Here is a 12,253-nt window from a genome sequence, read left to right on the forward strand (position 1 = left end):
GGGGAGGCTTGGGAGTCGCGGGCGAGCAGCCGTTGCCCAGGAGGGGCACAATGCCAACAGTTTCTCTGCCAGGCAAGGTGCAAAGCCCTTCTTTCGCACCCTGTGAAACATAAATGCGCAGTTTTTTTAAAAAAACAGGGCAACGGCTGCCCGCCCCAAACTCCCGAGCCTCCCCCGATCAGTCAAAACAAAGGGGGAAGGGGGCAGGAGACCTGTACTGTTGGACGTCCCCGGTTCCCCTTTGGCAGCGGCAGCGGCAGCAGTCAGCAGCCCGGAGCCAGCCTGGTAGCGCAGTTGGCTCTGGCTGGCTTCAGGAGCTGCTCGCTGCTGTGGCACCCACCATTTTTCGCCGGAAATCCCCATATGATGTGTCATGCACAAGACACACCGTATGGGGACTTTCGACAAGGAAAAATAGCGGACGCCACGGCAGCGGGCAGCTCCTGAAGCCAGCCAGAGCCAACTGCGCTACCAGGCTGACTCCGGGCTGCTGAGACTGCCGCTGTCATGTTTCCCAGGGACAGATTTGCAAATCCAAGGACTGTCCCTGGAAACCGGGGACGTCTGGTAACCCTGTTAGATAGTTGTTGTTGTTGTTTAGTCGTTTAGTCGTGTCCGACTCTTCGTGACCCCATTGTTAGATAGTAATATGTTAGATAGTATGTTAGATAGTAATGTTAGTAATATGTTAGTAAAACATGTTAAATTGCTGTTTTAGGGGTCATCACCCCCACCCCCACCCTCTGAATATACATAAGGGTCTGGCTTCTTCTGTTTCAGTGTATCTGATGAAGTGTGCATGCACACGAAAGCTCATACCAAAATAAAAACTTAGTTGGTCCTTAAGGTGATACTGAAGGAATTTTTTTTCATTTTGCTGTTTTAGGGGTTGTTTTTCATCCATTTCCCATTACTTTCTATGGGAAAGCACGCCTTGGTTTAAGAACACTTTGCTGTTAAGAACGGACTTCCGGAACGGATTAAGTTCATAAACCGAGGTACCACGGTACACATTTTGACTTCTGTGCTGCATGTTGAGCAAGGTGTTTCCTTTCTTGTGTGCCGCAGGGAAACATCAGGAGCTTACCAATCATCAGCAATGTACTATGATGCTTCAAATCTAGAGCTCGAAGTGGCCGTTATAATCTGTGCCCCAAAACACCTTCAATATATTGCGTTGGTTTGGTTCTCAACATGTGTGCCATGCCACTCTCTGGCACTTCCTTCTAGACTGCTCATATTTCTATTACAGGTGCAGGGAACTTTTGTCCTGCCAGTTGTTGCTGAACTACAGCTCTCTTGAACCCCAGCAAGCTGGAGGTCCAAAGGTTCCCAGCGATGTTGGACTACAACTCCCATTATTCTTGACCATTGGCCATACTAAATGGGGCTGATGGGAGTTGATGTCTCCCATGTTGTACTATCTTATGGTTATGTTTCTAGGATTCTTTTTATGCATCAAATTTTTATGTGTGTGACCTTTGTTGTATATTTCATTGTTTCTTTTCCCCCCTGCTTGTAAACTGCCTTGTGTATATTAATATAGAAAGGTGGTAAGGTAAAGGTAAAGGGACCCCTGACCATCAGGTCCAGTCGTGACCAACTCTGGGGTTGCCCGCTCATCTCGCATTATTGGCCGAGGGAGCCGGCGTATAGCTTCCAGGTCATCTGGCCAGCATGACAAAGCCACTTCTGGCAAACCAGAGCAGCACATGGAAACGCTGTTTACCTTCCTGCTGTAGCGGTTCCTATTTATCTACTTGCACTTTGACGTGCTTTCGAACTGTTAGGTTGGCAGGAGCTAGGACCGAGCAACAGGAGCTCACCCCGTCGCAGGGATTCGAACCGCTGACCTTCTGATCAGCAAGCCCTAGGCTCAGTGGTTTAACCCACAGTGCCACCTGGGTCCTAGAAAGGTGGTATACAAATTAAAAGCGAAATGAAATAAACTGATGTCCAACAGTTTCTGCCTCAAACTCAGTCATATCATTTGTACATCTTAGTCCATACTCTGACTAGCAACACGCCCGAATGTCTATGACAAGAGTCTTTTGGAAGACTGTTTTAACTGGAAATGCAAAGTTTATACTTGGGGCCTTGCGGGCAAAAAGCAGGAGCTTTACTGTTGAGCTACAAGCACCAGAATACCTTATCAGAAGATGAAATGAGATGACATACATACTGAAGGCATATAAACTGGTACTGTATGCTGACAATCTGGTTACCGTATATTTCTTAACACAAGAGGAATCGGCAAAGGAATCTGTGGAGGAGCTAAACAGAAGTGCAAAAATGTAAGGTTCTAAGGTTAATAATGTAGCTAAAAGTGAGCTGCTTGCTTTGAAAGTTGAGGGAAGGTTGATTGAAGATGGAAACTAGAGTAAAATTGTGTAAAACTGTGACATATTGAAGAAAGGGTGTTGGATACTAATGATATATTAATAAGCTGCATGCAAATATGAAATGTTTCTAACATGTGAAGTGTAAAATAGGGAAACTTGTTGATAGGTTTCTTGTAGGTAGGGTGAGATTTTCCATATATATATATATATATATATATATATATATATATTTCCATTGTATTTGAACGTGAAATATAACCAATGTATAATTGTGTGTTGAGTACAGTTAAAATGAAAACAAAATGAATTTTAAAAAGAAACATTGCGATCCTAGCACGCCAATTAATAACAATAATTGGTGTATTGCTTGGAGGGGAGGAAATTGCAAAAGGGCAACATTTCCCTTGTGGATCTCTTGGAAGATGGCATTAGCTACCTGTCGAATAATTCTGCCTCCTTTCCGCCAGCACCTTTGGGCCCGATCGCGTGAGGAAATCCTCCTAACTAGCAAGCTAGCACTTCGCATTTAATTCAAAAGGAGCGCGAAGTCTGCGTTGGGCTCAGCCCTGGAGCCTCCGAAACTCCCTGGCCTGGTTTCCTCAGCCATCCCAAAAAGCTGCGAGCGGTTCGCGGAGCATTCTGCACATGCTCAGAAAAGCCCCCGTCGCTGCGCCGGGACCCTGGAAGCTCGTGCGGGGGGGTGGGGTGGGGCTAGGGCAGAAGGAGAAGGCTGCTCCTTACGCACCCACCCGCGGGCCAAGGGGTCGGCCCGTTCCCCCGGAGCATCCCCCTGGGGCCACGGAGATCCCGCCTGCGCTTCGGACCCGGAGGGCGGGGCGGAAAGCGGAGCCGCGCTTGCCCCAGGCCGCCGCCGCCGCCGCCGCCGCCGCCACCTCCCCGCTCTCTGCCTGGCTCGCTCCCGACCATCTTGAGTCCCGGGAGCGCGGGAGCGAAGTGAAGCTGGCGCGGGGCCTGCCTGCCTGCCTCCCTCTCCCTCCCCGACAGCAGCTGGGCTCGGATCACGTCATCGCTTCCGCCCAGCTTCCTCCTCCTGTTGGCGGCTGTAAGAATCCAACATGGAGTAAAGGCAGCGATGGGGCTCGGACGGGGCCGCCGGCTGCTGCTGCTGTTGAGGCGCCCGGGCGCACCGGACGACGCAGCGCCGCGCTGCCTTCCCGCGCGCTGAACGCCCGCCCGCGGCCCTCGCCCTCGCTTCCTCGCCTGCCCCGACGAGGCCTTCGTGGGCGCGCCGTCTCCGGCGGGCGGGCAGGCGACCGGCCGCCTGCCTGCTTGCCTGCCTTCCCTCTCCATCCCTGCCCCCCAGACGGCCTTCCCCGCCGCCCGCTCTTCTCTCGCGCGCTCCCGGCGATGTGAAGCCCCGGGAAGATGATGAAGAGGCGCAGCCCGGCGGCTCGCGGAGGGGGATGAGCTCAGAGGGGGAGAAGATGACCGAAGAAGCCCACCCCGACGAGTAAGTGGCGCGGGAAGGCGGCGAGGGAGGGGGACGAGGGAGGGGAACATCTGGCGGGGGAACATCTGGAGAACGAGAGCGCGCGCCCCTCGGCCGGGCGCTTGCCGTGGCATCTTTTCCCTTTCCCAAGTCTCTCCCCCCCCCGACGCCGCCCCCTCCTGGGTGGCTTCGAAGCGATGCTGGGTCTCCCTCGCCTGGCTGCGGCGGAGGGCACCCCGCTTCTCAGCCCGGCGGCGCTTTTTTGTGGTGGTGGTGGGGAAATGTTGCACAGCCTCCCCCCCCCTCTGGGAAGTGGCCGGGGGGGCGTTTAAGAGGACTTGCGTTTCCTTCGCCGGATGTGCTTTGGGCAAATGCCCCGCGGCGCCCTCGCTTCTTCGCGGTCCGCTCTGTTCCGCGGCTCCCCCCCCCCAGTCTTTCGGGGCTTCGCCCTCCCCTCACACCCCCTTCGCATTTTCGCAGCACTCGCGTCCGCCATTGCTGCGTCGTGTCCCCCCCCGCCTTGAATCGCGCTCATTTGCATAACGCGTTTCCATTCATAAAAAAGAGAGAGGGAGAGAAAGCCGCCCTCGGAGGCCAGGAGTCTGTGCTCTGGCCGCAGGAGAAAGAAAGCTCGCGGCGGGGGTGGGGGTGGGGAGGCCGGGCTTCTGCTGCCAGGCGGATCCGGGCCCCGCCGAGGGGGGAGAAAGCGAGGCTTCGGCTCTCCCGAGCGCCGCGCGGCGAGGGAGGGCCCCCAGTCTGGGCCTGGGCCGGCGCCGAAGCTGCGCCGGGGGGAAGCGGGTGGGCAGCAGCTCCCGACGGCCTGTGAAGCTGTGTAGGGGGCGGTGTTTGTGTTCGCTTGTTACTATGCCACGCGTTTTTGTGCTTTTATATTGCAAGCCGCCCTGCGGTCCTCGGGCGAAAGGCGGTATAGGAATTGAAATAAAAATAAATAGCACATGGTTAGCGTGGCAGCGGATCGGCATCGTGTGTGTGAGCGGGAGCCAGAGCGTGAGTGCAAAAAAGGGGGGGTCTTAATTAATTTCAAGCCGCCTTTTCCCTCGAAAGCTTTCTAATTTCCAGAAGAACCCCTCCAAAGGTACCTGAAACCCGCGCTTGATCTCCGTGCAACCGCACCTCTCCTGGAAGGCACGGCTTTCCTTTTGCGAAGTGGCTGGGCGGGGCTGCTGAGGCTAGTAGTGGTTAAAGGTGACTTGCCTCGGGGACACACACCTCTCCCTCTCTCGGCTTCGGCAGTTTTTCCTCCGCACCGCCGCTCTTTTCCTCTGCATGTGTTTTTGTGAATAAGACGGGTTCCCGTTATTGTCACATGATCTTGACATTCATAAATCCGGTAACCTTCAGCCTTCGTTCATTCACGAACTCGCTGTAGTTGCTGCCTTGCCCTTTTCCTGAATAGGGAGAGAGAAGCAGGGGTGACTGTGGGGGGCGGCGGCGGGGGGGGCAGAGAGAGAGAAAAAGGCAATCCTGCAGAATTAGGAAATAGGCACCCTAGTCAAAATAGCCCTTATTGGCACCAGAAAAGGGCCTCATTTCCATGCTGGAAATGGGAAGTGAGTCACTTTCTTTCTCTTCCCCCCCTTCCTTAATGCAACGTTTGATGGTCGAAGGTTTGAAGCGCACATCCGTGGAGAGGATGTTGCTGTTGCTAATTCAGCTTTGTGGAAATGGGGAGGGCTGGAGGGAAAGAGCAGTTCTTACATAAATCGCCCTTGCCCATTTCTAGCTTGAGTTCGACAAGAGAGAGGCTTAGCAGTATTGTGAATCGTCTGCTGCTTAGTTTGTGATCTGTAGCTGCCGCTAAAATAATATATAGCTGCACTTGACTACTGCAAAATCCTCTCGGGCTTCTGGGCCTTGCAAAGGTGGAAGGAAGACTGCTTCAACATCCATCTTGCTTGTGGCTCTGCTTGCAATGCTGCTTTCAATACACTGCTGTGGCTTGTTTTTGGGCCCTGAATTGGAGCGGCTGTGGCCTGCCTTGTTCCTACGGTCTGTTGTTCTTCTGATCAAGCCTTAACTCCTCGCCTTGACAGGTTGCTGCTGTGCAGATGGGGAAAAGGCCAGAGCAAAAGTTTTTACATTGGCTTGCCTGGTTCTCTCTTTCATGGAGAAGTCTCTTCTTAGGGTGGCAAAATGAAAACCGCTCCTGGGTGACAGACAGTGTAGAAATCATGGGCCCTGCAATGATTGGTAGCTTTGTGCTGTTCTCTCTCACCCCCTCCCCAAGAAGTAAGAGAGAAATTCATTGCTCTTGTGGGAACAATATGAACTTCGGAGCTTTTTTTTTAAAAAAACGCTCTGCAAACACTTCTTACACTGTGTGAGAGAGAAATAAACTGTGCGTTAGGAATAAACCCATGCTGCAAAGTAGGGACAGTAGACATGGCTGAGAGATTATATATGACCATATTTTGGGGCATGTGGGAGAGTGACTTAGAACAGCTTTGTAATGTAGTTCAGAGCTGCATTCCCCATATTGTAGATTTGGTATGAGGGTTGCAATTAGGAAAAAGTGGCTGGCTTTCACCTCATAGCTTTATGTTTGTACGGTAGCTGTTTTGAACTAATTACTCTGCAGCAAAGGCAGATCCCATTAAAATTTAGTTATAGCCACTCGTTTTGCTCTCCTCCCAGGTGATGATGCTGGCATGCCTGTGATTAGTCCACTTGCATATGTCCACATGCAATCCAAAGGAATAGCTCAAAGTTAGAAACCAGTGGGCATTTGTAACTAGTCGCCTTATCTGTGTGGCACCTAACTGTCAGATACCTTACATGGCACTTACTGTTTCAGCACCACCAACTAATTGGAGCAACATCTAGAAATGCCCTTTATTCTGTGAGACCAACACAGTTGTTGCAGAATCTCCGTCCCTTTTATAGTAAGCAGTCTGATGCAAACTTATTTGGCATGGGTACAAGGATGATAAAAACAGTTGCCTAGTCCTCTCTACCAATGGCAGTGGCTATTTTAGTTTTGGCAGGGGTGGGGGATTTGTCTGCTATAAGCAACCATTTTTAGCATTCATTTTTAGCAGGGTTGGGGAAAGTGTGACCCTGCAGATGTTGCTGGGCTAAGCTCCCATCTGGGGCTGGGGCTGGTGGCTCCAACAATATCTCTAAGACCCCAGGCTTCCCATCATTGATTATACAGTCTGGAATGTGCAATACTCAAAACAAAAATCCTTCCGTCTTGCAGATGGCTGCAAAATATTAGTAGCTGTAAATCAGGATAGCCAACTCTTTCCAGCACAGAGGGCCAAATTGACAATGTATAATGAACCAGAGGGCCACAGCTAATTCATAAGATAAATGTAACTGTATGCTTCAAATATATTTTTTTTTTGCCTGGCAAGTACCAGGCATGTTGTCATTAATGCAAGGCCTGAATGTTAGACCTGATAATGTTAGACCTGAAAATGGAAATATCAAATTTGTGTTTCTTTCCCTGCTTTCATTGATGCCATTTTTGCCATCACTTATATTTGGATGCATGAGGATGAAGAACTAGTTTTATAAATGCTCTTCAGCACACCCCAGCTTGTTCAGACATCTTGACTTTGCACAACAGGGAGAAATGTATTGGCACAGTTAAATACTATGTCTTTCTTTCTCTCCCTCCCCCTCCCCCCACTTTGATTTAGCTAATACCATTATTGATGGCAGAGATTCTAGGCCATTTGCATGAATATTTACATTTGTTATGGGATTCCATGCACTTGAATACTAACCTAGGTAACTTCCTGTATCCCAGTTAAGTGTGCAAGACATTTCCCTTCAGTGCATTATGTTAACCAAGGTTGAATGGGAATGGAAGTATTAAGTCTTTTTACATGCAGCTTTCTGTTAGCGATACACCATTTAAATAGCAGCTGGGGGTGGGGGACTGAAGTTCTCCAATGATTTTAATGTACTTTCTTGTAAATGTTCAATTAACTGATTACTGTTAAGCTTTATAAAAAAAATTCCTTCCAGTAGCACCTTAGAGACCAACTAAGTTTGTCATTGGTATGAGCTTTCATGTGCATGCACACTTCTTCAGATACACTGAAACAGAAGTCACCAGACCCTTATACTGTATATGGGGAGAGGGTGGGGAGGGGTATTACTCAGGAGGCTGGTGGGAATGGGCGATTGGCTGATAGGTGTGGTAAACCTGTTGACGACTTTAGTTAAGCTTTAGTTTCATTTCCTATTAGTAACAATCTTTAAAAGTAACTGATCACTGTATTGCCAATGGAGACAGTACCTAAAATCTTACGGATATGATCTGATATAAAGATATTTTGTGCTGGCATATAAATTCTTAGGGTGTGATATACTGTACTGCTTGTATCAACAAAGCATGGTAAGATGGTGTTACAGCCAGCTAGCCTGGTATGCTAACATTGTAAAAAGTATGATTGCTAAAGCATTGCTAAAGGGTAACACTATAACACTAATATTTCCAAAGGTTTACACTTGTGGAAATGCATAGTCAAAGAACAACTCCCAAAATCCATATTCTTAAGACTACCACACACAAAATCATTAATCTGCATAGAAGTGGTTATTTTACAAATAGGATTGCAGCCTGTCTAAGCAACAATAAATAACACTGTTGGTGCATTCTGAAGAAGATATTGGTGAACTGCATATTTTAAACTTCTGCCTCATTCAATTTTGCCTCAGTCTGCCTGGTTTGATCTTTTAATGTTCTGAAAATACCCATAAGACTTCCAGAAAAGAAGGAACTATTTTTCTACTTCCACTGAGAGGTTTTTCTGAAATGATTTCAAGGGAAGTTGGAGTTCCTTGAAGGCTTATTGTGGGGTTGGGGGAGGGGATCTTCAAGAAGACCTGACAAGCTACGGGAAAAGTTTCTGACAGTGGAACAGTCTCCCTTGGAAGGTTGTGGATTCTCCTTCCTTGGAGGTTTTTAAGTAGAGGTTGGATATGGCTATCTGTCATGGATGCTTTAGCTGAGATTTCTGCATTGCAGAGGGTTGGACTAGATGACCCTTAGGGTCCCTTCCAAATCTACAATTCTGTGATTCATTGGAAGAGTGATTTGGTTAACATTACCCAAAGGAGGAGGATTGGGTGTGCATTCTAGGTTGCATTTACCATGTTGGATGAGACCTTGCCACTGCACTGCCCATGAAATGTATGTGAACTTTGGAACGCTCCTCAGAATCTTCTGCAATATCCAGAACTTCCTTTGCAGACAAATGTATGGAAGGGGGCCTAAGGTATAAAGTTTGAAAGAAGGTGTATTCTGAAGCAAGAGAGATGTGTATAAAACATCTGGATAGTTCAGTTGGTTAGAATATGGCACTGATAATGCAACGCTTGCAGGTTCGATTCCCATATGGGACAGCTGCGTATTCCTGCATTGCAGGGGGTTGGGCTAGATGACCCTCAGGGTCCCTTCCTATTCTACAATTCTATGAAAACTCTGGAATTAAAGGATATTTTCCCTTGGAAGTTGGATCATCCTCCCCTTGGCCTGCAGTGCTACACTAGACATCCTTTGGTCTAGTGCAGGCACGTCCAACAGGTAGATTGTGATCTACCAGTAGATCGCTGGACGTCTGTGGTAGATCACTGGTAGATCACTGGCTCCCCTCAAAGCAGCTCAACAACTTTAGCTCCCCTAAAAAAAGCTCAACATTTTTGCCCTGCATCCCCCCAAAACAGGGTGGATAAAAATCAATGATTTTTTTTAAAAAAATCAAAAAAATCAGATTTTTTTAATTTAAATCGGATTTTTTTGATTTAAATTGGATTTTTTTAAATAAAATGCTTCTTAAGGAAAACATATTACCATCCAAAGGTTATTCCATCATGAAATAAAGATTAGTTTTTTTAATTATGTAGTATAAGGTTGTATATGTTTAATTTTTGGGGTAAATAAATTCCATTAATCCATTCACCTCTTCCAGAGGTTTTTGTAAGATTATTGGGCAGTTTCTCTGCCTACAAGATATTATCACAGGTGCTTGGTTTACTTTTGCAGTTCTCAAAACTGAATTTGACTCAACAGAGATCACATGCCTCTTCTTCACAGCAAAAATGTTATAACATGAACAGAGTTGAGAAAAAGACCTTAATCCTATTGTTCTACAAACCTATGAATACAGAAACAACCCCTTCAGTGCTAAGTTTCAAGAAGTTCAGTGAATAGAATAGAAACAATATTTTTCTGATTGTTTGGAGTGGACAGTATTTAAGTTTTTCATGTGTAGGCTGGGCTGACAGTCTAAGTTTCTTAAAATATATATATATTGTTTTTGTTTAGCCAAATTAGTTAACAAACATGGATGTTTGTTTAAGCAAATAACATTTGCTGAAATGTTATTGTTTCAGTTGAATAAATCTATTTAAATTGTTATTATTAAGATAATGATTATTTTTCTCCTTCCTAAGTACAACAGTAAAGTTGTCCAAATATGAATGATTAACCTATTAAACTGGGGATAAAAAAACTAATATGAAAAGTTGTTATTCTAAAAATCTTCATCTACTTGCATAATAAAGTTATACCAGCAAGAATTAGTCTTTATGATTTAAATCAACTATGATTTAAATCAAGCCTTACTGACTAGTGATTTAAATCGTGATAAATCGTGATTTAAATCAGTTTGATTTAAATCAAATCCACCCTGCCCCAAAATGTGGCTTTCTTCCTCCCTAAAAGAAGCTCAACAACTTTGACCTGAACTCCCCCAAAACAGGGCTTTCCTCCTCCCTAAAAAGTTCAACAACCTTGACCTGAACCCCAAAAAGGGGGTAGATCACTGCCAGTTTTTAACTCTGTGAGTAGATCACAGTCTCTTGGGAGTTGGCCACGCCTGGTCTAGTGTAAATCATGCTTTTAAGTGAAGCTGGTCATTTGTAAGCTGACCTTCACAGTTTCATTAATTTTGTTTGGAGGAACCTTTCCACCCCTTGCATTGTAAGGTCAGATGTTAGATTGCAATTCAACAGCTTGTTCCAGGGTTATTCCACTAAGCGGGAGCAGGGAATCTTTTCATCTCAGCAGGCCATATCCTTTGTTTCCTACCCCTCCACTCAGGCCACTTTGTCATGTGAGGAGCCATCCCTTGCATGGCATCCAGTCACCCATTTTTCCTTTGCAGTATGACTTGAGTTCAAGACACACCGCAGAGGAAGATCCCAGCCAATCCAAGGGGAAGCTTGAAGTCGCCATTAATCAGCTGAGCAGTGGTGACCTCAAGCCCAGCTTGGATCAGCCACACTCCAGAGCTCCCAACTGGATAATAGCCTCATGCGACAAATTGCCATCCCTATGGAGCCCCTAATTAAGGTTCCCCACTGCTGCATTGAAGTCAGTGGCACTTCTTTGGAGTAGGTGACCTAAGGATTTCGGACTTGGAAAATAAAATTGGTGGGACTCTAATGCTGAATGGATAAATAATCAAAAGTTTCCTCTCTATGAAATCCAAAAGATTTAAACCAGGCTTCCTCAACTTCTGCCCTCCAGATGTTTTTGGCCTACAACTCCCATGATCCCTAGCTAGCAGGACCAGTGGTCAGGGATGCTGGGAATTGTAGTCTCAAAACATCTGGAGGGCCGAGGTTGAAGAAGCCTGATTTAAACTTTAAGTGTGGGTGGGAGTGGCGGCATAGCTGGAACTTTTCTATAAATTGCCATTTAAGGCATAAGCAAGAGTTCATGTGAATACATTAAGGATATAACTGATAATTAAGAATAATAAGAGTGCTTATTTTCCTTGCTAGCTGCCCACCTAGTAGCAGTGTTGGATTTGCTGCAGATCAGTCCACTGAGGGCAGAGCAGGCAAGTGGGCTGTGTCAGATCCGCCTCTACTGGACCCATTGCAACATCCCTGTAATCCTTACCTGCTTTAGATTCCTGTTTTATAGGTTGTAAAACTGTCTGGTGTAGGCTTCTGTTTTGTGGTTAAGAAGGTTCTTGCTCAAGGGAATTTCCGGGGTGATAGGAAAGAAGCATGGGAGGCCAAGAAGCTATCTTCTAAGAATAGGCTGAAGGGTGACGCTTAGCTACGGTAGTTTGAGTCTGAAATTGCCTGGATGGGAGGCCACCTGGGAATCAAATGTCTCTGAGCTCCTTGGAAGAACATGGGTAAAAGTGGAATGAAATAAATGCATGCCTCTGTATGGGGCAACATAATATGGTTTTGTTTTGTTGTTTGTCTAAGGCGCACCTTAGACTGGGTGAAAATTCCTGCTGCTTGTAGATTAATGTTTCCTATGTATGTAATCATTTCTAGGTTTAGAAACCTAGACTTACGATGGGGAAAAAGCCCTTTCCAGGGAAAGCCCTGGAGGAGGAGGGGCATACCTTAGGTGGCTGCGAGGAGACAGGGACTTTCAGTCTCGACAACTGATTTTCAGGGAGTAAGACTACCAAGAAGTGTCATTTAGGTCTGAAAAGAGTTAATTCCAACTTTGAAC

At 46.8% G+C, this 12,253-nt stretch overlaps 1 protein-coding gene across 1 annotated transcript in view; it reads left to right on the forward strand.

Moving 5' to 3' along the window:
* The first annotated feature begins 3,379 nt into the window (after positions 1 to 3,379).
* SPRED2 (sprouty related EVH1 domain containing 2) overlaps positions 3,380 to 12,253 on the forward strand; it is an 81,441-nt gene continuing 72,567 nt past the window's right edge. The window contains exon 1 of the mRNA XM_035110274.2: positions 3,380 to 3,813. Coding sequence (XP_034966165.1) covers positions 3,767 to 3,813 — 47 coding nt within the window. The 5' untranslated portion in view covers positions 3,380 to 3,766. The remainder of the gene's footprint in view (positions 3,814 to 12,253) is intronic.

The sequence above is a fragment of the Zootoca vivipara genome, chromosome 3 (assembly GCF_963506605.1).
Source record: "Zootoca vivipara chromosome 3, rZooViv1.1, whole genome shotgun sequence".
Taxonomy (NCBI): Eukaryota; Metazoa; Chordata; class Lepidosauria; order Squamata; family Lacertidae; genus Zootoca; species Zootoca vivipara.